Genomic DNA, 27832 nt, shown 5'->3' on the forward strand with positions numbered 1-27832 from the left:
AATTCCAAGTACATGGTAGATTCTTAATAAGTGGATAGAATTTTTTCCCACAAAAAATGTATTTATATTTGGTTTTCATTAAAAGTAGTCAAAAACACTAATTCAAAAAGATAAATGTATCACAATGTTCATAGCAGCACTATTTACAATAGCCAAGACATGGAAGTAACCTAAATGTCTATCGACAGATGAATGGATAAAGAATATGTGAGATAGATGATAGATAGATAGATACATACATACATACACACGATGGAATATTACTCAGCCATAAAAAATAAATGAAATTTTGCCATTTGCAGCAACATGGAAGGATTTGGAAGGCATTATGCTAAGTGAAATAAGTCAGACAGAGAAAGACAAATGCTATTTGAGATCACTTATATGTGAAATCTAAAAAATACAACAAACTAGTGAAAATAACAAAAAAGAAGCAGACTCACAGATACAGAGAACAAACTAGCGGTTACCAGTGGGGAGAGGGAACGGGTGGAGGGGCAATATAATAGGGGTAAGAGACCAAAAAAAGGGTTATTATGGGATTATATGAAGACATCTGTGTGAAACTTTTGAAAATTATAAAGCACTATAGAATTTAAAGAACCTTTCATTCAACAAAAAAATTGTTCTTAAAAAGTAGTCATTTTAACTGATGAGAAACATGCACATCAGAAAGCAACTTGGCTTTGGTAAAAGAACTTTGAGTTTGACAGATCTAATTTCAAATAAATCTTAACCTCTCTGAAATTCAGTTTCCTCATCTGTGAAATGGAGATAATCACACCTACCAATCAAGGTTGTACATGAATAACATTTGTCTAGTACTGAGTATATTCCCTGCACAAGATCTATACCACCAACATCACACCACTAACTACCGCCATCACAATTATTGCTGTTAATTATTCAGGAGTGACAGGTAACAGAAATCTAACATGCTTATTGATGGATTGCTCTACCTGACACTGACTATGGCTCACAGACCAGAGAAAAGAAAATCTGTGCAGGGACAGCTTTCAGGAGGCAGAGCGCAAAACGATATTTCTAGAACTTCGTACACAGGAGCAGGCTGCTTTCATATGTGACCCCCTGGTTCCCAGAACCCTCCAAAGGTTGCAGGCATGCTGTTCTCGGGGTCTGCAACAGTGTGGGAGTCTACCCAGGTGGAGTATCACCGTCTCTGCCTTGCACCCATGCAGAGTATTGCTTGAGTTTGTGAGCCCAGGATGTAAAGGTCAACATTTCCACTCCTGAAAGTAAGGACACAGGCTCAGGGTTGAGAAATCTGCCTTTCTGCCCAGCAATCTGTTATCATCTCTAATCACCTCTTAACTACATTAACAGAGAACCTATTCCAAGCTTTTCCTCTCTTCGCCAACCCCACGCTCCTTACTGCTACTTCCCACCTGCCTGAGATGGAGGCATCTGACACACACCCTCCCCTCCGCCCACAAACACATTCTCCACCTTCCACTAGATGTCCGAATAAAAACCCTTCTCCTTTTGAAGATCAGCAGTTCCACTCGTGTTCTAATTCCCTTTTAGTTTCTTCTCTAAGAATCTGCTGCATCAGACCTTCTGGCCACGACTTCGATTGTTCTCTGCTTCCCAACCTCTCCTCTCTGTCTGCAATCTCCTTTAGATTAATGAACTCCTGAATCCGGATCCTCCCCTGAACTGCTGTTCTCCCTCATTCTTCTTCCCTTCCATGACAGACTCCTTGAAATAATTCACTTCTCTAGTCTTTTTCTGCATCTATTTATTAAATCCGGCATTTCCTCTCCTTATAGCCTACTGCAGCAAAGTAATCCCTAAAAAGTAGCTATATCTGACTTCAGAAGCACTGAAAATTTATAAATTCTTTACTAAGAACTTTTTGAAAACACCGAGGAAAGACTTATTCAGTACACACAGCACCATTCTAAATACCCTTCAGACCTCTCCTCCTGGCCATAGTTTCAGCTGTCAGGGCAGAACCTCCAATCTCTACTTTCTTGAAAATTCTTCCAAATTTTTCTCTCCCCCTGCCCCCCACAAACAGCAGTTCTCCATCTTCAGATAAATTTGTTATTATGGAAGCTGATTGATTATTCTCAATCATTACTCTGTGCTGGGGCAATGCGAACAAAGACATATTATCAAGGAGAGTCTGCAGTATACTGAAGGTCTATGAGGTTTCTTCTATTTACTGCTGGAAACATAGCACCACTCCATCCCACCCCAGCCCCTGGCCATTTTCTTCTACATTCCTCTCCAATGGTCCTGAGGACAGCATTGCCTACCGCATGGGACTTTGTGCACCAAAGTGTCTTCTAATGAACTTTGACGCTGAGAAGTTTTGGTCTAAAGGGAAAGCAAATCAACCTCAAAATTCAACTGCCTTCCTATCCTTTATTTAAACTTGCTATTTGGTTTTATTCTCTGCAAACTTCCATGAAAACCCTGTTCTCAACTCTTCTGGAAACCTTCATTAATATAACTCTTGACTATAAATTGCTCCTGCACTGAAGTAATCCATCTATTTTTGAACCTTCAAAATGTACCCCACCATATTTTCACAGAAAACCCATTCATAAAATGCTTTCCTCCTTCCAGCTGACTTGTGCTTATAAACCTGACATATGAGCCCACAACTTTGTACCAAGCTCCCTACTCGAAATCAAGAGCTGCCCAATCAATATTCTGCCATTGAAATAGAGAACGTTGTGGCTTTGAGGCCACACACAAGGTTGGCTGTTGTTGCTCTCACTTAATCCCCATAACTTCTCAGGAAGGTGGTCATGTTTGGTAATACGGACGTGGTAGTAATAAGATTTAATATTTACTTCATAGCTGTACTCTTTCATTACTTTTAAAATATTTCATTTCGTTTGTAATAATCCTGATTGGTAGAGACTTTTGCCAATTTAAAGATGAAAAGAAATCGTTTTAGAAAAGTAAAGTAACCTGATTAGTGGTAAAGTATAGTTGATTTACAATGATGTGTTAGTTTCAGGTGTACAGCAAAGTGATATATGTCTGTGTAAACATATATGTATATTCTTTTTCAAAGTCGTTTCCATTATAGGTTATTACAAGATATTGAATATAGTTCCCTATGCTATACAGTAGGCCCTTGTTGCTTATCTATTTTATATATAGTAGTTTGTGCCTGTTAATCCCAAACTCCCAATTTATCCCTCCCCCTTAGCAACCATAAGTTTGTTTTCTATGTTTCTGAGTCTATTTCTGTTTTGTAAATAAGTTCATTTGTATCATTTTTTAGATTCCACATATAAGCGATATATGATATTTGTCGTTCTCGGTCTGACTTACTTCACTTAGTATGATAATCTCTAGGTCCATCCATGTTGTTGCAAATGGCATTATTTTGGCTCAAGTTCTTTTGACAAAACAAAGTTGCTCTAACTTTCATGTTACTAATCAATTAACACCTACTGAATAATATTGTAGTTCAGAAATGACACAATTTTGCCAGAAAATATTCTTATTTGTTCATTTAGTCTTTCACTCTGCTTTAAGAATCCTCAATTCTAAAAGTAAAAAAAAAATTCTTCTCAGAAAGAGAGAAGCATTGCAGATTCTTAATAGAGATACATTTTTCCTCGTGGATTTCTAAAATTTTTAAATAGCAAACATTTTTTAAAGTTTTTAATTAAAATTTATAAAATGAAAAAATTAAAGTAAAAAAATTAACTAAGGGGGCTTCCTTGGTGGCGCAGTGGTTGAGAATCTACCTGCCAATGCAGGGGACATGGGTTCGAGCCCTGGTCTGGGAAGATCCCACATGCCGCCGAGCAACTGAGCCCGTGAGCCACAACTACTGAGCCTGTGCATCTGGAGCCTGTGCTCCGCAGCAAGAGAGGCCGCGATAGTGAGAGGCCCGCGCACCGCGATGAAGAGTGGCCCCCGCTTGCCGCACCTAGAAAGAAAAGCCCTCGCACAGAAACGAAGACCCAACACAGCCATAAATAAATAAATAAATAAATAATTTAAAATAAAAAAAAAATTAACTAAGTATAGATTATCCATACTTTATAGTACAGAAAAAGAAAAAAATTCCAATAAAATTCAACACTGAGAAAAACTCTTAGTAAATTCTGAATATGAGAGAACTTTCTTGATCTAATTAATGGTATCTATTGAAAAAAAAACAAACTAAAGCCAGCAACCTACTGAACTTAGAAGTGTACCCATCAAAGTCAGGAACAAGACGAAACACCAGCTATCACTACTTCTACTCAGCATTACCCTGTGAATCCTTGCCATCGTAATAAGAAAAAAAGAGTTATAACAATTGTAAAAGAAGAAAAAATTTGCTTCTTTGCTCATTGACATCTACGCAGAAAATCCCAAAGAGTAAATAAATAAAATACAAAGAATTGCAGGAGAGTTCAGCAATACTGCAGGTTTAAAATCAATATACCGAATTCAATGTACTCCTATATAATAACTAATTAGAAAATGGAATTGGAAACAATACCATGTATAATACTTGCAGAGCTACAAAGTAATTAGGAATAAATCTAACAGAACACTCTAAAGACATTTTTATAGAAAATTACAAAACAAAGAAAATCTGAAATCTCATAAAGATGTTAGCTGCCCCTCAACTGATCTCTAGGTTCAATGCAATGTCAATAAAAATCCCCAAAATATTGATAGGGAAGAACAAAGATAACTTTCAGTGAAAACAACAAGGTGAAGAGCCTTGTCTTGGGGCATTCTATGTTCACTACAAATTATAATAATTAAGGTACTGTGGTAATAAGGCAGAAATTTTTTAATAGACAAATGAAAGACAATAAAAAGTCTAGATATAAACACATTGATATATAGAAACTTGACATATGGCAGAGATAAGATGATCTATTCAATAAAAGAAGCTAGGTTAACTGCTCATCTATACAGAAAGCAAAAAGTGTCTCTTTTTTTATATACAAAAATAAATTCCACATGGAATATTAAACCTTTTGGAAAAAAATACAGAAGAATATCTTCTTTACTTTGGCAAAGGGAAGCTATCTTAAACAAAACACAGAAAGTAGAAAGCTTGAATAAAACTAGTGATATATTTGACTACATTACAATTAAAACTTTTAAAAAATAAAATATAAACAAAGTGAAAAGAGAAGTCAGAGACTTTGAGAATATATTTGTAATCCATTTAATCAATGAAGATTAGCATCCAGAATATATACAAAACTCCTACAAATGACAAAGAGTATCCTTGACTAAACTTTAGGCAGGATCCTCTGAGCCCTGTTCTCAACTAGACCTCATTCATGGGCTTCTTTGCCCCTCCTTCCAGAGTCCAGTTGTAGCAAGAATCCTGCTAAGTCAGATTAGTAAGAATCCCCATATTCTTGATATCTGATCATCTTGGCCTGCCTTTAGCAAGAATGCTGTCAAGTTGGTTTAACAAGGATCCCTCTTACTCTTGATGTCTCCTCTTAGTAATTCTCTATCCACTGACATCCTCACTCTGCTTGTTAGCCATAAATCCTCAGCTGTCTTTGCTATATTCCGAGTTGAGCCCCATCTCTCTACTCTATTGTAATAGAGTTGACCCCTATCTCTACAATCTTGAATAAAGTCTTCCTTGCCATTTTAACAAGACTCAGAATAAATTTTCTTTCAATAAATAAATAAATTTTCTTTCAGATCAATAAGAAGAAAGATAAGCAACTCAACTAAAAATGTGTGACATAGATGAACAGGAAACACAAAAGTAAAATGGCCAATAAGCATGTGAAGAGATGCTCAACTTCACTAGTAATCAGAAACATATAAAGGTTAATCACAGAAAGATACCGTTCCAAATTCATTAAATAAGCAATAGATTTTTTGAAGTCTAAAATTTCCAACAATTGCTAAAGATGTGGAGAAAATGTGAATTGTGCTGCTGCTGAGAGTGTAAATAAGCATAACAGTTTAGAGAGCAATTTGTTGTTCTTCAATAAAATTACATATGTGCATACTGTATGACCCATTTCTTACAAGTCTAGCTATGTACCCCAACCTTTCTCACAGAGTTTCTGCGAGACAATTAAGCCCTAGTGCCTTAAGGCATCCATAGTATATAATAAATTATTTTCTTTTCTGTGCACTTTTCCATACATATGTTTTGCCTCCATAAAAATGTTTTCATTTAGAGAAAAAGTAATCATCTTTCCTCCTCCCCTCCTTCTTCCAGAGTTCTCTTTCCAACTGCTTCATTTCTGTTAATCACACTATAATTATTTCTGAAACACAGGCTCATGCACTCATTTTCAGTCTTTCCATCCCAGAAGACCAACTCTTGCCAAGACAGGCCAATACTATCTGGAACTCTTATCAAATATGTCTTTCTTTTCTTCCCACCAACATCAAACGGATCTTTTGTTTTCTCTCTTACGCTGCATTTTGTAAATCAAGTTGGAAACTAAGCAGTTTTTGGCATCTTATCCTGATAACTCACAAAAGGTTTCCATCCACTATGAGTAGTACTCTTTTTGAGTGAATTTTTAATGATTCTTTGGCAAACAATATGTGGGACAGAAATCAGTCAGGATTTCTCTGGCAATTTCTAGGGAGGTTGAGAAGACTTCTCCGGGAATGTCTCGTTTTTGAACGCCTTTTCTTTCTTTTCTTTTTTTTACTTTAAGATATTCATTATTTAACAGAAATTAAATTGTGTGTGTGGTCTATTTACAAAGGCAAAAGAAAACCCTAAAACTCTATAAGTTATAACCAGAACTCAAAATTTCATAACATTTTAATTATGTCTGTATACAAATGGATTAAAATTATAAACTCTACAAAAAAGTATTAACCGTATAAATGTTTATGAGTAACTAAAATATTCCCTTTTCTTTTGGATATCATAGCAGTCCCTGACTGAGACCCTTAAGCAACTGTTTGTCCTTCAAATAGATTAAATAGTACGGATTTGGGTACATTTCAAAGCACTTTCACATACTGTACATTACCTTATTCGATTCTCCCAGCTGACCTAAGAGTCGGTAGTACAAACTCTTTCTTTATGAATTTTCTGTGTCAGTGGTGATGCTACCAGCCTCCCTGTGTGAAAACAGGGATGTCTTAGCTGGAAAAATGACTGGCTAATTTAAGGAACAACAGATAACCCTAAATCCCTCCTCACACTTGGTATCAACTAAAATGTTTCTGCCAAATTTACGTATTTGGGACATGGTCTTATCTGGAAGAGCAAACGTGGTACTTAATGGATAGTTCCCCTTTCTGGCAAGTTGCTCTGGTTGACATTCCAAACCTCTCCACTTTAGTTCTGATTTCATTTAGATTGCAGGTACTATCTCTAGTCGTGTGACTTGATTCACTGGTGCTCTATCTCATCTTTCAAATTACCATTTTTACATTTTGTATCACTAAATTTTTCACCTTTAGAATTTATCTGTATAAAATGTCCGTATCCAGAGTTTAAAAGTTAACAGCACTAACTACAACTCTTAATTCAATTTTAAAAGGTTTTATGCAGCCCAATTATTTCAATAACACGACAATCAAATATCTTCCCTGCATAATTAAGGTGCCATTATTTTCATGTCCTTTCAAATGAACTGAATGTGTCAGAGTGTGACAGATACAACTGGATGGATGAGTGCATAGCTGAACAACTCGGATAGAGAATCTGCAACGCAAAAACTGATAATATCGTTCAAGTGGCAAGTTACGCTGGACTTTAAAGTTTTATTCCAGGGTGAGTAAATGTTTCAAGTTCTCTTAGTCTATCTGACAGAAGTCAAGGGCAGGCTTGCAGGCATTTGCATTCAGAAAGTTGTCTTTACTACCAAATAGCCTTCAAATTTTAAAAATCAAACTCTAATTTCTAGGAAAGGCACTCAAATGTTTTAAAGGGTAAATAATAAAGATGAGAAAGCATGGAATTCTATATGTTTTTATCCTTTCATTGTGGTACTGTATCCCACTGAAAAAAATACAAATCAATTCAAAAGCCTTTATGGCTTAGTATAAGAAGCCCTCTTCTAAATGATGATCTGTAAATAATTATGCACATAGATTTAAAAGTGAATCCCACAGGAATGAAAAGTGAAGCGATAGGATTTGATGAGATCACTATGATTAAAAATGAAGGAAAGCGAAGAAAAAAATTTGGTGAACGGAAGAGGGAGGGAAATATATATTGACTGCATGCATTTAATGTCAGACACATTGTTACATAGTTGGCCCTTAGTAAATAATTTTCACAAAAACTTATTAATTTAAGGATTTTTGCTCCTCATTTTACAGATGAGTGAACAAAGACTCAGACATGTTAACTAATGTTCCCTAAATCACGCAACATATTTTATTGCCGAGACGTTAACACTGGCCCCATGTGACTCCAAAACCCTTGCTTCCTCCTCCCAGTTGTCCTGCAAAGAAAAGGAGATTCTGAGAAAGCACCAAGAAAATGGTAGCTAAAATGGCAGGAGAAAAATAGTATCATGTCACAGAAACTATCTAATGAGTAATTCCAAGTGGGAGGAAGTAAGTTCCAGTAAAAAAATCTGCCTTTATATTCCTAGCATTTAGCCAATAATAGGTACTCAAATGTATGCTAAACTACAGGAATGCTTCAGAAAGGATGAGAATGAGTGTTAAGAATACAGCCTGCTGCCTAGAAAAATCACTTGTATCATTCCAGAGAGAAATTTCAGAGAATAGGTAGTGAATTTTTAAATTACAACAATTAAACATTTGAGGAGATGATGAATAAGAGGAGGGAGCACGTGAAGACTAGTCAGCAAATGGAAATAACAGGCAGTGCAGTCAGGGTAATGGTTAACCATCCCAGGAACCAGGAAGCCTGGGCTTAAATCCTAACTTGGTACCCATGTGACCTTGGCTAAGTTACTCAACTTCTCTGTATATCAGTTTCACATCCTTAAGATGGAGATAATTACTGTACTCACTTCATACAGTTGTTACTCCGAGCAGTAAATGAGTTAATATACGTAAAGCACTTAAGACAATGTCTGACACATATTCTTATTTCAGTATTAGCTGATGTTTCAAGAAATTGGACAGTGTAGAGAAGATTTGAGAAATCTTAGGGAGAGCAGAGTCAGGATAAAAGAACAGTTTAAGGAAGAACAGACTTTCAGTGTTTGTAGACATGGGGAGAAGGAAAGATTCAGGAAAGATAAATGAAACAGGAAGAGGCCATGGGAAAGATGAGTACGTGTGGAGGAACTGGCCTTGAAAAAAGAGAAAGGATACAAGTTCTGACACAAAAGGGAAGGTAGAGAGCAGATGCACAGAGCACTTTTCAGGAAGTAACAGATGGGGTGAGACAGCAAAGTTCACAGAGATTCCAAATAATCTTCGCAGTCTCCTCATTAAAGGAAGAAAAGGTTGTAGTGAGAATTTTGTGGAGTAATGAAAATTTTTTTGGAACAGTTATTCTTGAAAATGTGAAAAGGTGTTCACTAAAAATGAATAAAAGTGGACTTAGTAAAGCGTGGGCTAAACTCAGAGCAGATTCAAGTACAAACTTTTATGACTTTCAAACCCCCCAGACTGCAGCCTGATAAAATAGTCTGTGGGGTGCAAGGAAGCATGGAGATGGATCCAGTGAGAAAACAAAGGCCACCAACAACCAAGGTGTACTCAGAATTCCTCCTCATGATTGTGTAGGGGCAGTGTTTGCCTCTAATTCAACCAGCTTTTTTGTAAGCATCTGTCAATCAAGACCAATGAAAACTACTTCTTATATAATTTATTACATGTATCATTTTCAATTTTAACTAATTGTTAGTATAACCCCACAAAAGGAAGTAACTGATTTCTGTTTTTAAATCTTGTGATATTCAAAAACTACCAAATGTAAAACAGATAGCTAGTGGGAAGCAGCAGCATAGCACAGGGAGATCAGCTCGGTGCTTTGCGATGACCTAGAGGGCTGGGATAGGAAGGGTGGGAGGGAGACGCAAGAGGGAGGAGATATGGGGATATATGTATGCAAATGGCTGACTCACTTCGTTGTACAACAGAAACTAACACAGTATTGTGAAGCAATTATACTCCAATAAAGATGTATTAAAAACAAAAACTATATGATTTAAAGTAGTAAATAGGTCTTTGGTGAAATATGGCACACTAGACATACATGTTTTTCTCTAGTCCCTCCTGAGACTTCCTAAAATTAAAGACTAAAAATGACATAAGTCACAAGGACAGAAAGAATGTAAGATGAGAGCGCTGAGATATTTATTTTGGAGGATGAAAAGAGGAGGATGAGTTCTGACTCCACAGAGGAAAAAAGTCAAAAGAAACAAAGTGATGCAGGGCCCAGAACGTCAGAAAAGTTTAGAGGATGGAGGCGCCAACTGCCTCTGAAGAGAAAGAGTGGAACTAAAGAAAGGAAATCAGTTGTAAATTTATTTAGGGAGCAATAAAAACCCCAGATTATTGCTCCCAAACCAATTCAGCAAGGCAGCCACTCCAAATGATGACTAGAGATTTACCCACTGGGGAAACTGAACCAGAAGAGGCCCTCGATTCAAGGACACAAAGCGAACTGAAGGCTAGAGTGAAATACAGTACTGAAGACAAGGGTATCAAGTCAGATATTCACAGTGCTTCGACCCCTTCCTCTCCCGCCCTCCTTCCCAACATGGGCAGCCAGGAATGGACACCATCCTTCCCACCTCTGGGCAAGAATGGAGAAAAACCCATCACGCAAGAGAAAAGAGCAGTAGACAAGCCCCACACATATGCACAGAGCTTCTGATTTGGTTTTTTTGGACTTAAAAAAAAGATGCTTTCCACTTTTATGTATAATATTTCGGTATATTATACAATACTTCAGTTATGCTATTGAAGGGCAGAAAGTTTGTTCCGTCCCACTGATGAATTCTCAGTACTCAGAATAATGCCAAGTACATATTAGGTACTCAATAAATACTTGAATGAATAAGTGTTTTTAAAATCTCTTGGACTCTCATGGATACCCCCAAGCACCTCAAAAATGTTATCTTTATATCTGTAGAGCATCACTTCCTTTCAGTTATTGACAAAGTAATAACATCACCACACTTTGCAGTTAAATTCCACTTCATTGCACCTCGATTTTAAACATAAAATTCACAATAGTCAGTTTCTAAAAATGGCTGATATTAATTGTTCTTCTGTTAGGAAGAATAAGTGGCTCATATCACTTCATATTTAATAGCATTCATTCTTAAATGAAAGCACAGGAGGTTTCATTTAGAAAAAGATACTGATTTTGTACTACTGGAGGAATGAGCTAGATGGGCCCTCTAGTGGCCTTGAAGAGCTAACACTCCCCGAAGTACCTGACATTCCTGAGGAATCAACGTCTATTAAACACAGTCTTTCTGAAGCTGTAGACTCAGGGGGAAAAGACCCACCTGGCTGCAGAGTTACGGCAATGACTTCTCCCTGTGTTTGCGTAGTAGTCAGAGAGAGAAAGGAACAGAGCAAGTGTCACAGGGTGAGATGTGAAACATTACTTAGAGGCAATAATGGGATAACTGGAGAAATGGAATCCTGAGCTCCTGTTTGTCCCTCATAACTGCTTCCTTATTATGCCTCTGTCACTGCTACTTTTCCCCCAGAACATGAATGCTCCTACATGCCCGCAGCAACGCGCACACACGTGCCACACAGGCTGCGGTGCAAACATTTACTGAGACCGGAACAAGGGTACTAAGGAAGTTTCACACCATTTGTCTAAATATTAAAAGTTATTATCAAGCTAACAAACTGTTAAATAAAATATCTTCTATCCTCATACTGTGATAAATTCGCTTCCATGGCAATAAAATTTTTAAAAATACATGTAAAACTATAGTTTTTATATGAGTGAATATAGACAAAATACCAAAGGCAACTAAACTTAAACATTATTGCTTTTCTGAGTATTCAGTGATGAACCAAAATTGTCTGGATGAATATTGATAAAGACATCCCTAAGTCACGCATTTTAATTATTCTATAACATTTCTTTTGTTCTTCCTATATTCCAGAAAAACCAAGAATCATGTTGTTATAATCCAGACTGTCATATAATTTGTGTTCTTTTGATAGCAATGTCAAATTAAACTACTTTTCTTAACTCACTCTTAGATGGTTTCTTATTATCTTCAATTTGGAAAAACTTCACTGCGTCAAAACAGTAAAAACAGGAATCGTCAACAAAATTCTCAGGGCAATGCTTGGGCTTCGAAACAAACCATGAATTTTACACGTCATGTTCAATCATTGTAATGGGGTCACCAGATTAAATATATTCTCATCATATAAAATACTAGAAAATATTCTAATTTTATTATTAAAATCAGTATCACTCATATTTCTCTACCTATTGTCTCTTAAAGCAATATCTGGACCCTGATAGTATTTCTTAAATGTCTCTTCTTTCCTTTGTTTTTAATGCGATGTGAAGAGAAAACTGAAAATAACAGTGTGTTGCTCAATTTGTTTAAATCTCTCTCTTCACTAGAGATTATACCTACAACCAAAACAGCCAGAAAATAGTCCCCAGAGGAAATTAGCATCAGAACTTTTTATGTGGCTCATGTCAAGGCCTGGTTCATGGCTGTCATCCTGGCACACACCTTCTCTACTTCAGGCGGACTTCTCGTTCCTAGAAGTAGATTTCAAGACTCCTAGCTTCATTCTGCTCTCTCACTAGATTGGTAGTTTACCCAGGTTTACAATTCCACAGTTGCCTCTGTTCAGAATATTGAAGGTACTGTGCCACTGGTCTCCAGCATTGATGTCAGGAAATCCAACGCCATTCAGCTTCCAGCTCCCTTGTATGGGACCCATTTGATTCTTCTCAAAGCTTTTGGAACATTATTTTCCCAGATATTTTCATGGCTGGTTCTACTTTCTCATTAGCCAATTCTCCGCTGACCTCTTAAGGGACCATTCTTGATAGATCAAAGAAGCCTCCACATGTCACTGCCACATCACCATGTTTTATTTTCGTCAAAATAGTTAATGCTACCTGATATTTTCTTGTTTTACTCTTTTCTATATTGTCTGTTTCTGCTGAATAAACTATAAGCTTCACAAGAATTTGTTTGCTTCTGAGTCCCCAGTGCCTACGACAGTGAGCAGGTACTCAATAAATGTTTATTAAATAAGTGAATGAAAGCCTGTATATTAGCACTACTACCAGAAGCAGAGAAAGAAGGGCCGTTTGATTGATATTTCTAAATTATGTAAAACAGGATCATGTCTAGGACCCCATCTTTGCCACGGTGTCTGTGTTTACTGCAAACATGTCTTCTGGCCACTGTGAATCGGAAACCAGGAGTCCTAAAACTTTAAAACTGAAGTCAAACTGTTGAGTAGATCAATTTTATTTGTTCTCAGAAAGCACTGACCATGAGCCAAAATTATCTTCTTCCCTCTACAAAACTTAATATTTATTAAGAGTTAATGTTATCATCTTGATCCTAGCAGAGCACTGACATGATGAAGGCAATCCAGCAAGGCGTATAAGAGTGCAGGCTTCCGCATCAGATGGCCTCAGTCCTGAGAGAAGCTTCATCCTTAGGAGATGTGCGTCCTCGGGTTTATTTAACCTCTCTAAGCCACAATCTCCTAATTATAAGAGTGCTTGTCTCCTAGGCTATTATGAGGATCAAATGAGATCATCCATCTAAAGTTCTAGGCATAGTCCTTGAACATTTAATAAAGGTTAGCTGTAATCATTATAGGAAATTATCTATTTGAACATTTACATATTCTTTGCAAAGTCTTGCCTAAAAGCATCATTCATTATATTGCATGAAATAATTTCCTCTCTTAGCTTAGTGCTCACATAAAACTGCCTTTTCAATCCCTCCTGAGATTTTCCTTAATCGGGTGGGAAGAAGTATAGGACCAATCATATTTTCTTTCCAGAAGTAAACTCCGATCATTTGCGTTAATAACCTCTTCCAAATATCTTTTTTCTGCTTTTTTTTTCTTAGCTGACTTCCTTCTGATTCTATTTTTAATTATTGTCTTTTATATTGTATTTGTAGCTTTTGGATCTGTCATTTATGAGCTGAGAGACCCTGGAGAGGTTTTTTAGCATCCAAAGCTCCACTTTCTTAATCTGTCAAATGAGACGTGTGTGGACACCAATGACACTAGCATGCCAGGCTCCCTTTTAATAACCACTCTTCTACCGCATCCATATTCCCTTGGGGCCATCCAAAGGGCCCAACCCTCTAAGCACTTAGATTAGTCTAGAAGTGGACATGTAATTCAAGCTGGACCAAGGAGACACTCGCCAGAAATTTTGGATTTAGGACTTAAAGAGGCAGGTCGATTTCCTTCTAGTAGCCGAAATTATAAAACATAAATCCCAGGAGTTGCTAGTGGCTATGTTTCCCATTTATGAAGGAGCCCGTCCACAGTGAAAAAAGAGAATGACTCTAAGATGCAGAGAGGAGAAGGGAGTGGGAGTCCTAATAATTCTAATGGTTCCAGGGTAGTTGATCTTCCTATAGCTTGGCTATCCCATTACATAGCCATTATCTTTCCACTAAATTCTCATTTTTGCATACATAATTTGGGTTTGATTTCCAAGTAATTCTAATACATAGAAAACAATCCCTACTTTTAGTTCTAATAGTTCTAATATGTAGTTCTAATATGTAGAAAAGAATCCCTACTTTTAACAGTTGTTATAAAAAGTAAATGAGGGCTTCCCTGGTGGCGCAGTGGTTGAGAATCTGCCTGCCAATGCAGGGGACACGGGTTCAAGCCCTGGTCTGGGAAGACCCCACATGCCGCGGAGCAACTAGGCCCGTGAGCCACAACTACTGAGCCTGCGCGTCTGGAGCCTGTGCTCCGCAACAAGAGAGGCCGCGATAGTGAGAGGCCCACGCACCGCGATGAAGAGTGGCCCCCACTTGCTGCAACTAGAGAAAGCCCTCGCACAGAAACGAAGACCCAACACAGTCAAAAATAAATAAATAAATAAATAAAATTAAAAAAAAAAAAAAGTAAATGAGATAAAATAAGTGCTGGCTTATTACCTGACATATAATACTTGCCAAGAAATAATACCTATTAACATTATTTAGAAAATGGGAATGAAAATTCTAAATCAATTAATTAATGAACACAATTTTAATAGCTTACAAGTCTTCTTTCAGTTTCAAAATCACTCAAACGGATTCTTTGGTTTTTGTATCTCGAAAGAATTGCAAAATAAGAGAAATGCTCTAAATTAATTTTGCAACATATCATTGTATAAATCTTAGTAACTCTTACATAGTTAAACAATCTTAGAGAATACTAAAGCCTCCAACCCAGCAACCTACAATTTATTGCTTAACTCCCATATTTGCAGTAAATTGACAGAGGGAAAGTGGAAAAAGAAACAAACTTACATTCCACTTAACCCACACATGCAGGAATAAGCCTGATACAATTAAATGTGCAAAATACTGACTGGCTGCATGCACAGCAGTCTTCACATAGTATGAAGGATGCAGTAAAGAGAATTACAATACCTGTAGAGATACCACACTGACATTATCAAAATGAATGTGTCCATTAGGCTCTGTGACAGCTGGATTTGCATAACATGTCACACCATTGATGGCAGGTAACGTTTTAGGCTGATGAGTTTTTTCTTGAGAAGAACCAAAGTCATCATTTCCAAAATGGGTGTGACCATCCTACAAGAAAAATAAGGGAGGGAAAGGTTATAAGAAGAAACAAAGATGGCTCATACAGGCAAGAAAATAGAGAATTTAATGGTTTTTATTTATAAGAGAAAAATTTTATATCTATTCCGTATGTAGTATAATCTTTTTAGATTTATAAAATTTCTCTTCCTTTAAATGTATCTTCATTTATTAGATTCTCCTGTTTTTGTTTTTTCATGTTAGGGTGCATATACCTTCTTATGTTGATGGCTATGAATGGAATACAAATTATGTGCATCTGTTATTGGACATTAAATTGTTAGTATTTACTCCAAATTCTACAATAAGAATCAAGTGTTCCTCTTATACTTATCAATATATTGATCCTTTTCTTTCTCTCCTCACATTCACAAGTCTAATAACTGAACTGTTCACATAATTGTAAGAATAAAATTCCTGCCTTTATTTGCCTATATAAAGTAGCTTTAGTGGGTAAAACATCAAACATTTTAAATAAAGTCCATTTACCTGACCATACGTCTTCAATAATATCTTAAGCGTTCTTTCAAAAAAGAAAAGTATGTAAAATCCACCAAACACAGCAACTGCCTTCTCAACATAGTTGTCAATTTTGGGATTGAATCCAAATGCCTAAGAAAGAAAAAAAGGCAATTCAGGTAAGACCAAGTAATTTAATTTGATTCAGTAAATAATTTTCACCACAGTCCTAAGTCCATCCTTCACATCCAGGTAATATTGGGAATTTACCTGCCAAAATCATAAAACAAAAACTCTGAAACCTGAGTAATCAAACTGTAAGAGATAGCATTGAAGTCTTATAACCAGATGAAGTCCTATTAAATAAAGCCCCCAGAGTACCTTACAGTTTCCTAGCTATAACACCTTCAGCGATACTTGCCTTGAGAAAGTAAACTTTTAGCAGTAAAAAAAGCAGCACTGATTCCTACATTTATAAGATAATATTAGACATGGGTAATTAAGACAAATGAGACACTGATTATCCACTTTTTCTAAAAGTAATATATTTGCCCATAATATCCACAGTCAACTTTTTAAAGCAAATATGGCAGGTCACTTGGATTACTGTTTTCCCAAGAGAGAGCCCCTTGAACTTAGAGGATCCTAGTAAGTCCTAAAGAGATAAATAAATCGAGGACTGAGCCCCAGAATAAAGAAGAAAAGATATAACATACCAGGCACTCACACACATACATACACACACACTCACAAATGATGAGAATGAAATAATTTAGTGTTTAAAGAACACAGGACAAGAGCTGGAGTTTGAAATTATAGAGTCAAGATGTTCTAGGCAGACAAGAAACACAAACTTAAAATAAGTAAAATAGCAGGGGAGCATAACATGTGAAAAGCCACAGCTTTATACCATTCCACACATTGTAAATTTCCCCTCTGAACAGCAGTCTAGAATAGAAAATGCCTGGGTTCTTGTTCTACATCTGTCTCTGGCGAGACCTCATGCCACATCTTTTCAGTGACTTCTCCGGACCTATTTACACAGTGCAAAAATGGCATAAAAATACCTACTCTATACAACTAACATGGTGGTTATGAAAATAAAATAGCAAAGGGGAAATAATTTTGCCACAAAAGAAATAACCATCAGGACTTCCCTGGTGGCGCAGTGGTTAAGAATCCGCCTGCCAATGCAGGGGATGCGGGTTTGAGCCCTGGTCCGGGAAGATCCCACATGCTGCAGAGCAACTAAGCCCATGCACCACAACTACTGAGCCTGTACTCTAGAGCCCGCGAGCCACAACCACTGAGCTCACGTGCCACAACTACTGAAGCCCGCCCACCTAGAGCCCGTGCTCCGCAACAAGAGAAGCCACCGCAATGAGAAGCCCGCTCACCGCTATAAAGAGTAGCCCCCGCTCGCCGCAACTAGAGAAAGCCCGTGCACAGCAGCGAAGACAACACAGCCAAAAATAAAAAGTAAATAAATTTTTTAAAAAAATTTTTTAAAAAGAAATAACTATGTAAATTGTGGGTATTATTAAAAAGATAGATTCTCTAGTGTTTACATAATTCTCTGCTCATATCCATAATTCCCTAATTATCACAGAAAGACAAAAGAACCTCTATAAGTGCTGTTGAAGAAGTTTCTTATTTTCCTAATAGACATTTTAATGTATTATTACATTTTCAATAAAACAGGAAACCTCAAAATCATAAATGTACAATCCTCAGTCCACATACCAAGTCAGTTTCTTTAATTTAATTTGACTCACCACAAATCAGGTGAGTTAATATATATAATACTATATCAAATATATTACATATAATGTTTAAAATCAGAAAATCTGTTTTGTCATCCTAGCTTTGTTACTAGCTGATTATATGGCTGTAATCAAGTCATTTAATCCCCTTGGATTTTAATTTTTTCATCTCTACAATTGAGGCTTTGAAGTAGATGTTCTCCTAGGTCCTTTCTAGATATAATAATAATAAAAAAAAACTATGACTTTAAGAAGTTACAGCCCCACTTTCATATATAGCTGCGAAAACTAAAAGGAGCTTTAGTTATAATTTCCTAAAACTTATGAGCTGAAGGTGATACTGTATATTTTCTTTTTGTTCAGAGCTTGCCCCTCCATCTTTGTGTGCGCATGAGTGGGGAGATACTGTCCACGTGTATATGTATTTCTCTAGTTGCCTTTTGTGACGCCCTCCTGTTAATGTCTCTTTCTCCTTCCTGTCTCTTTTCCTCTCACTTATTCTCCTCACTCCACCTCTCTTCCTTATATGGCCACATTATAGATTTGAAATAAAACATATATATCATGTGCTGATGAACTGAATAGCACACTCTAGTCAATGGCAGATCAATAATACGTTTTACCAAAGGAAAAAATAAGCTGCTGTTTATTTATCGGCCCTCGATTGATTTTTATCCACAGTCAAAAAGAATGAAAAGGTTTGTCAACCATGTTCTAATTTACCCTCTAGTCTTCTTTAGCTGTAGTAAATACATGGAGGAATTTTTTTTTAACATCTTTATTGGAGAATAATTGCTTTACACTGGTTAGTTTCTGCTTTATAACAAAGTGAATCAGCTACATGTATACATATATCCTCATATCTCCTCCCTCTTGCGTTTCCTTCCCACCCTCCCTATCCCACCCCTCTAGGTGGTCACAAAGCACCGAACTGATCCATGGAGGAATTCTGTTGTATAACTTAGTAAATTTGACACTGCGTGCACTTCAGAAATAAATAAGTAAATAATAAAAAGAGTGTAGAAAAATTAAATTTGCCAAATGTGAGACAGAATAGAGTTGTAAGGCCTTCCGAGGTGTCCCAGAGCTGTCTGAGCACGTCCTGGTGCCTGGCCTCCCAGAATATTAATTTTCTCTCTGACGCTGACTTCCCCTGCAGCTTGGGACAAGCTTTTTCATTTGCTGTGATTCAGCTTTCTCTTACCCAAAACACTATAAACCAGACCATAAAATGCTGCAAGAATTATGGAGGCTTAAAATGTACAAAGTGCTGAAACATTTAAAAGAACCAATTATTCACAGAAACAAACAGCCAACCTCCTTACCTCTGGTATAAGTTGGAAAATTGCATTTGAAAATAGAGTCCCAATAGCCAGCCCCACAAAATAGGTCAAAATCTTAGGGAAATAAGATTTCTTTATCAACGGAGTCAAAACCAGTCCGAGGAGAGATGCCAGATTAATAACTGTCACTGACAGGAAGCCATATCCCCAAACTGTGGATCAGAGGGAAAAGAGCAGAAATTAATTAGAGCAAAGGAGCCAAATGACATCTTACTGTACATTCAGTCTGAAACACATTTCATCTTTAAAAGCTTGAAACAGGTATCTTCTTTAAAACAACGAAAACTCCTCACTGAAAATTATATAGAAAATTACTGAGAATATAAATATTAATAGTAACACTGCCTATGCTTTCCTCAGTCCTAAGTCATCATTATGGGATTACAGACTTTTACAGCTTGCAGGGAATTTGAAGAACATCTAGCAGAGTGACCATCCGAGGCCCACAGGCTCCAAGCTACCGAGCTGCATCTGTGGCTCAAAGCCCAGTTTAAAACTCGGCCTTTCAGAGGACTGACAGAGGCAGTGTGGGTTGCGGGGAGAAGGTATGGGGTGACGAGGGCAAGGAGATGGGTGGGGTGGTTAGCTTTAAGATGACCATAGTTGCTGCTGACACTGAGCTGGTCATAATCATTTGTCTGCAGGCCCTGTGGACAGCACCTCCTCGGGGAAGACAGCACCTCAGCCCCCTGCCTGGGCCTCCAGGGAGCCCCAGTGCAGTGAACACTCAAGAAGGGAGCACATGGCAGCAGCAGAGAGTGGATACGTTGCACAACTCACCCTACCAGGCTCGGACGAAGGCAACAATATCCCATAGAGTGGAAACTGTGGTGAAAAGGGACGTGGAGCATTCTTCATGTCTCCATCCTAGGGCCTGGCACCCTAGTGGTGCTTAATAAATGTTCCTTAAAATGAAATGAACGGATGGCATCCTAAGGTCAATATCTCCCCGGTTATCCTAGAGGGGATGGTTTAAAAACAACATGGGAATGCGAGTGAAACAGACTGTGTGAACCGTGCAGGGGCAGGTGGCAGTGCAGGCTGAGATACAAACTGCCCCCAGAACTGTGCGACGTTGGCTTTGCCTGCAGCCCCACTGACTGTGCGCTAAGGACACTGTGAAAGATTAGAAAGCTGCCTCTGCGTTGTCACTTCTTTAAAATGCCCAGGAAACATTTATAAATGTCGGGGCACATTCCTCATTGACACTCTCAGTGGAGTACGTAGTAACACCAAATGCTTGGAGAGTGTTTGCCATGTGCCGGGCACCATACTAAGTGACTAACCTGTATTAATTCATTTGAGCTTCACAAAACCCTGCGAAGCAAGTACGACTACTACCTCCTTCATGCAGTTGAGGAAACCAAGGTACGTGGAGTTCAAATCAGCTGCCCGAGTCATGTGAATAGAATGCAAGATTTTGAACCCAGTCTGGCTCCAGGGCCCACATTCATTAGCAATATGCTTCATTACCCCTTAGAGGTAATCTAATTTTTAAAAAGCTCAAGGGACTCAACAAAACTGTGAACATCTTATATTGTGCTTCATGAATACAGGATTGCTCACCATTATTCTAGTGATTCTAAGTATAAATAAGCCATCTTAGCAAACGTTTATGGAGCCTATGTTGTAGACCAAACCGTGCTTCCTGCCAACAAGGAGCTTGGACCTTTGGCTTGGGGACGTTAGAGGGCACACACATACACAAAGCAAAACAAGGTAGCTTGTGCTGAGTACCACATGAAAAGGACAGATAATAAACATTACAATGTTACCACAAGAACCATCGCAGCACTGACCATGCCTTTATCTTCTGCAGATACTTTCCTATCAGTTCCAGACTCCTAACCATGCCCCAGAGTCATCTCATCGGACTCACAAAGGTCCACCTCATTCCCATTTCTTACCTTATCACCTAAAGCAATACTACCCACTCCCCTCAGCATTTCCACTTCGAAGAAGTTCTCAATCCCACCTCTTCCTCCATGGTATAATCTATGTGTAGTTGCCTTCTATCCCATCACTAGCCTACATGTGTTCATTCATTCAACAAATATTTATAATCTAATTAGTAGACAAGATATATACAAGTTGGAAACTAAAATCAAAATGCAAAGAACTTTTTGAGTACCAAACAGAGGCAAAGCCACTACGCATATTAAACTCATCAGCTTCCCCTGAGAAATCCTATTTCACTAGCCTTGTCCACTGTCTCCATAAATAGCACAAACATCAGGATCAATTTCAATTTCTCACTCTCCACAGTCAATGCCAAAGACAATTAGTGACCAAACTCTACGAATTTTCCTTGAGATATCTCACTCCATGTTCTCCATTCCATCACCTCTCACTCCTCATCTGGTGCATTATGACAGCTTTCTGTCTGGTCTTCCTCCCCCTACTTGACATGGCCACTAAACTTATTATCCTAAAACACAATTCTGATCATCTCGTGCCCCTATTTGCAACTGCCCTTCATCAACGGACTGCCACACAACCTCTCCAATGTTATCTACCCCCTTATCAACATGGCCTTTATGCAGACACAATGTTTTCCAAATATAGAATTACCTTTGCACTGTGGTTCTTTATCTGAAAACACCTTTTCTATCTTCATTGCCTGACAAACTCACACACGGCTCTCCAAGCCAATGCAAAGACCTCCTCCATGAAACTTTCCTGGATTTTCCAGGCAGCAATCCCTTGCTCATCAAGTTTCCTATAGTTCTTTGAAGGTATCTGGGCCACTTACCATTTCTTGCGTGCTACCATCATTTTATCACATATATTCGTCTACATGATACAAATTATAAGATTTTCAAGGACAGGGGCTATGTTTTATTCTTCCGCAGAGCCTAGAATGTTGCCCAGCAAATAGCACACATATCTTGATGAATGAATGAATGAATGAATGAATGAATGCCATATTTTCAAGGTGCAGCCCAGAACTCTGTCAAAAAAATACCAACTCATTTGCTTGTCCCACATTTCTAACCTTCCTTCCTAGTATTGTGCACATCAGAACCACTTGGGGAACTGTGGGAGGGGGAACCACCATGCTCCAGGCACACAGCATAGTCTCCCCTTCTTGCATTGTTAGCACATTATTCAGGAAAAAACGATTCATTCATCCACTCAATCTGAGCACCAAAGAATGAAGTAGTATAAAAATACTCCTTGGAAAAAAAAAAAAAAAACTCCTTGGACGTCTCCATATACACACAGGACTCCCTCTAATGATCCGTTTCAGAGAAAATCCTTTCTCTCTGCTTCTTAGTGAACTCTGAAGAATTTTAATACATTTTCAAGGAATATTAGTAACAATAGCGAACATTTATTGAATGCCCACAACGTGTTAAGATTCTTCTAAGAACTTCACCTTTTTAAACTCATTTAATTCTCCTATTTCACAGAGTTTTTACAAGAATTGAAATAAAACCAGTTAATTCAGACCCTGTAATATAGTAAGTCTTCAATAAATGCTATTTGTTTTTTTAAGTTAGTAAGTAGACATCATGTAAATTTTAGTTCATTTGGCTCACTGTTATACAATGAAAGATCAGCAAACCAGGAGTCAGGAGCCCTGGGCTCTCATGCCCCCTCAGGTATGTACCTAGAGGAAGCCACTTAACCTCTCTGGAACATAGACTTATGTCATCAACTGTATTACAGAGTTGGACAGTGTGATTTTCAGGGATACTATTAAGGATAAGATACTATTATTCTTATCTGTTATTTGAACTGAATGGTATTGTGTGATCTTAAAAAAAAAGAGGCAACTTTGGACCATTAACTTATTGTGAAAATGTAATTAATCTCCTAGAGAATTCAATTTACCATCAGTTTATTGCACTCATCAATATGAGTTTATAAAGTACCTGAGAGGCAATTTCAAAATCACAAACTGTAAGGTCTCAGGTAAGTGAGATTCTTTTATCTGCCCATTGAAATATCAGAGTTTGGCTTGCTTTTATTTTGGTTTTTCATTTCCTTGAATGAGCTCAAAATTGACTCTATATTAAGTGAACTATTATATAAAGAATCCAAGGCATTTCATTGTTTAAAATATCATTTCTTTGTTAGAAAAGAATAGGCTTACACAGGGGCCAGGGAATAGAGTCAACCTATGAGCATATGTAGAAGAGCGAAGACATATTTTTCCTACTCTGTCGCAGGCACTGTTCTAGGTACTTGCGTATATTAACTCATTTGATATCCCCAACAATTCTATAAGGAAAGTACAACCATTATCTCCATTTTTCAGATGAGGCACAGAGACATTAGACAAGTCACCCAAGGTTACACAGCTGCACAAAAATAAAACAAGCTATTACACCAAGTAATGGCCATATGCAGTCAATCATCTTAGACTAGTAATGAATACTCTACTAGTATCTCTAATTCTCCGGAAACTTTTCTATATCTTCTCTCACTCCATCCCACCCATTCTAGCCTTATTTCAATTCCTAAGATAATGTGCACCCTAAGAGGCATTTCTCTCTGGGTCCTGCATCCAAATACTTGGTGCTTTCCTGACCTTGTAACTTAGGAGTGTTGATGTCTCCATGTTATGGCTTTGCAGTATTGATCCTAGAATTCTTCCCCTTATTGCTTCCCACTTCCCTGTTCCTACTTCCTGGTTCCTGAGAGGGTAACCCGGGAATTAATTGGGGTTAAAACAGTTTTGAATATCAGTAATTAACCTGCACAGAGTAGAGGATTTGCTTTCTCTGAAGCCTCACCTCCTGTCCCCAGAATTATGTACGTGTCAGATATATTTCATGTAACAGATATATATATATATATATATATAGTACCTGTGTGCCAGATAATATTCTAAATGCTCTACAAACATTAAGTTATTTAATCCTTCTAGCAACCCTATGAGAAATGAACTATTTTACATGAGAAAATTAAGGCAGAAAGACAAAGTCAAGTGCCCAACATAGCTGGAAAGTTATAGAGCTGGGATTTGAGCCTAGGTTGGCTGACTTCAGAATCTATGCTTTTACTACACTATATTATTAGTAAATGTTAGTACAGAAAGTATTTGCTGAATTTAGTTTTGAATATAAAGTGCAAACTATATTAAATAAACTTGTAGAAATATAAACATATTCCCATTTAGTACATCCTCTAGAAAAAATATTTGTTTGAACAATGAGCTCTGAAATTATTGTTACTCACAAAATCGTTAATTATATTGATAAATTATGGTTGGTAATTTCTATTCTTTGTATATGTAAATATAGAATACAAAGGAGAACATGGGTTCTGAAGCTGAGACAGCCTGGGTTTGAACCTGGCTCTACCATGTACAAGCTGTATAAATCTTGAGCAAATGACTTTGAACTCTCTGCACCTCAGTTTCCTTGGCTGTAAAATGGGAATAGTTGTTCCTTCATCATATAGTTGTGCAAAGATTAATTGAGTTAACATATGAAAGAACTTGGAAAAGTATCGGTTATAGTAAGGACTACATAAAAGTTGGCTGTTTTCATTATTTTTGTCTTTGTTGTTATCCCTTTTATTCACATATAGTGAGATTAAAATGCTCATATGTGCACAAAGGAATCCAAAAGTTAATATCGGCTTGGCCAAAAAGTTCGTTCAGGTTTTTCATGTTACGGAAAAACCCAAACAAACTTTTTGGCCGGCCCAATAAAATAGGTACTCCCTTTGTTGAGGCTTTCCTTTTCTTCTTCATCTTTCCTCTCTTTATATTCTCCATCTATATTCACGTTAGATGTGCTCACTCAGACCAGTGGCTCCAAACACCATCTCTGAGATGACAAATCTCCTGCCTCGACTATTCTCTGAAATCCAAATATGTGTGTGCCACTGCCTACTGGACCTCTCCCCTTGTCGGTCTACATCAATGTCTCGGACTAACCATGTCAAAAATTGTACTCTTGGTCCTCACCACTCGCTTCCTCCACAACAAAGTGCTCCTCCCCCGTCTTGCCCATCCCAGGATACGGGGCAACCATCTATGCAGTTTCTCTGGCTTAAACTTGGATTCATCTTTCCCTCCCACACATCCAGCGCAGAGGCGAACCACATTAGCACAGTCTCCAAAATCCATCCTGAATCTGACCAGATCTCCTTACTTCTCCACTCCCACCTTAGACCAAGCCCCCATCAAGCTGAGCACCAACTCTGGCAATAGCCCCCTGACCCATCTCCTTGCTTCTACTCTTCCCCCTTAACAATTTATTCTTCAAACTGCAGGTAGAATAATCTTTTACAAATCCAAATAAAATCACATCACTCCCCTGTTTAGAACCCTACAGTGTCTTCATACCACATTCAGAATAAAATTCAACCAGTTTACCACACCCTACAAGCCCTCGCTATCTGGCCCCCTGGCTACCATCTCCTACTCTCCTTCCCGCTCGCTGTGCTCCAGACACACACGCTTTCTCGCTGTCCCTTACACACGTCAAGCTCACCCCCAAGCTTATGTTGCTGTTCCCTGGACCAAGAATGCTGTCCCCCAGAGAAGATCTAGCCATGGCCCTCTCCCTCTCCTCAGTCAGGGCTCTGTTCAAATGTAATCTCATCAGAGAGGCCTCCCTTGACCCATCTAAAATCACACTCACCCACCATATCCTATTCTTTACCTACTTTATTTTCTTCATAGCATTTATCACTCTGAAATGATATAATTTATTTGCTTGTTTGTATAAATGTTTCCTATTTCTTTTCTTCGCTACATTGTAAGCCCTAAGAGGGCAGGGAATTTTTCTTCTTGTTCACTACTGAATGCTTAATACACAGAAAATAAAGGAACCAAAAAAATGAGAATTAAAATACTCATGTGGGGCAGGTAACAATTTGGGAATACCAAGAAATTGCCCCTCAGCAACTGGTTTATCTCATTGGTGAAAGAACTCTTCTACCTGTTTAATTAAGTATGTGGACTATACAGTAAGAATACACTTACTTTCTTATGTTTAAAAATTTCTTTACAATATCTATGGCAACACCGCTATAGGCACTTAAAAGAGTCACTGGCACTTCTTTTATTTATGAAAATTAAAGCAGTAATAACTCAGTACCTTAAGATTTAATCTAGAACCACACTAGTTCCCTTATCTCTTTACTGACAATGACAGATAAATTGACAGGTTTTAAAATTATATGATAAGTACAACGTAATGGAAATTGATCAATTATGACCCAAATAGTGAATGTGCCATCCAATATATACAACATAAAACATGTATTGCTTAAAATCAAGAACTGAATTTTATAAAATTTTCCAGTGGTACCAAGTAAAATTTTGACTCCATAAATAAAAGAGCATAACTTCTGAAGCTTAAATGAGTTCTAATTATGCTTATTCTAAAGACTTCCAGAATATAAGTATTTTTTACCAAGGGATTCTATGTAGATTAATTAAGAGCAATAAAGCAGAAAAAGAAGCATGTTAATTTCATTTTAGACTAGCTCACAGAGTTTTCAAACAAATGGGAGAAAAAGCTTGCAACATACCCTCTGAATGACTTGGTTTTGTTTTCTGTTTGGGCCGATCCTCGCAAGGGTGAAAGTTCAATTGCTGTAAGACTGCTGGACAGATGACAGAGAAGTCTGAGCTGGTGATCTGCGTAGCATTTGAAAAGCCATGAAGGGAAAAGATCTCTTCCGCTGATAAACACTGAAATAGAAGAAACAAAGTAACCATATATGTGTCAACATAGTAAAAGGCTGCAAGCAAAGATACTGTAAAGAGGCACGGACTATTTCCTCTAGACACACAACACTACCTCTTTATTTTTTTTTAATTTATTTATTTTTGGCTGCGTTGGATCTTTGTTGCTGAGCATAGGCTTTCTCTAGTTGCGGCGAGCGGGGGCTACTCTTCGTTGCAGTGTGCAGGCTTCTCATTGCAGTGGCTTCTCCTGTTGCAGAGCACGGGCTCTAGGTGTGTGGGCTCAGTAGTTGTGGCATGCGGGCTTCAGTAGTTGTGGCTCACAGGCTCTAGAGCACAGGCTCAATAGTTGTGGCGCACAGGCTTAGTTGCTCCGCAGCATGTGGGATCTTCCCAGACCAGGGCTGGAACCCGTGTCCCCTGCATTGGCAGGCAGATTCTTAACCACTGAGCCAACAGGGAAGCCCAACACTACCTCTTCTACAAAAAGTCACTATAAAAATGTATCAACAGATGAATGGATAAAGAAGATGTGGCACATATACACAATGGAATATTACTCAGACATAAAAAGAAACGAAATTGAGTTATTTGTAGTGAGGTGGATGGACCTAGAGTATGTCATACAGAGTAAAGTAAGTCAGGAAGAGAAAAATAAATACAGTATGCTAACACATATATATAGAATCTAAAAAAAAAAAAAAAAGGTTCTGAAGAACCTAGCGGCAGGACAGGAATAAAGATGCAGATGCAGAGAATGGACTTGAGGACACAGGGAGGGGGAAGGGTAAGCTGGGACGAAGTGACAGAGTGGCATGGACATATATACACTACCAAATGTAAAATAGATAGTTAGTGGGAAGCAGCTGCATAGCACAGGGAGATCAGCTCCATGCTCTGTGACCACCTAGAAGGGTGGGATAGGGA

The 27832-nt window shown here is 37.9% G+C and overlaps 1 protein-coding gene across 2 annotated transcripts in view; it reads right to left on the reverse strand.

The window, feature by feature from the left end:
* The window catches only part of SLC39A8 (solute carrier family 39 member 8), a 70283-nt gene that overhangs the window by 18192 nt on the left and 24259 nt on the right, over nucleotides 1-27832 (reverse strand). For both annotated transcript variants that reach the window (XM_082462356.1, XM_082462357.1), the window contains 4 exons: nucleotides 26749-26911; nucleotides 19234-19403; nucleotides 16176-16298; nucleotides 15510-15677 (listed from right to left, as the gene is read on the reverse strand). In XM_082462356.1, coding sequence (XP_082318482.1) covers nucleotides 15510-15677; nucleotides 16176-16298; nucleotides 19234-19403; nucleotides 26749-26911 — 624 coding nt within the window. The remainder of the gene's footprint in view (nucleotides 1-15509; nucleotides 15678-16175; nucleotides 16299-19233; nucleotides 19404-26748; nucleotides 26912-27832) is intronic.

Source organism: Balaenoptera physalus (assembly GCF_965194825.1).
Source record: "Balaenoptera physalus genome assembly, chromosome: 5".
Classification (NCBI taxonomy): Eukaryota; Metazoa; Chordata; class Mammalia; order Artiodactyla; family Balaenopteridae; genus Balaenoptera; species Balaenoptera physalus.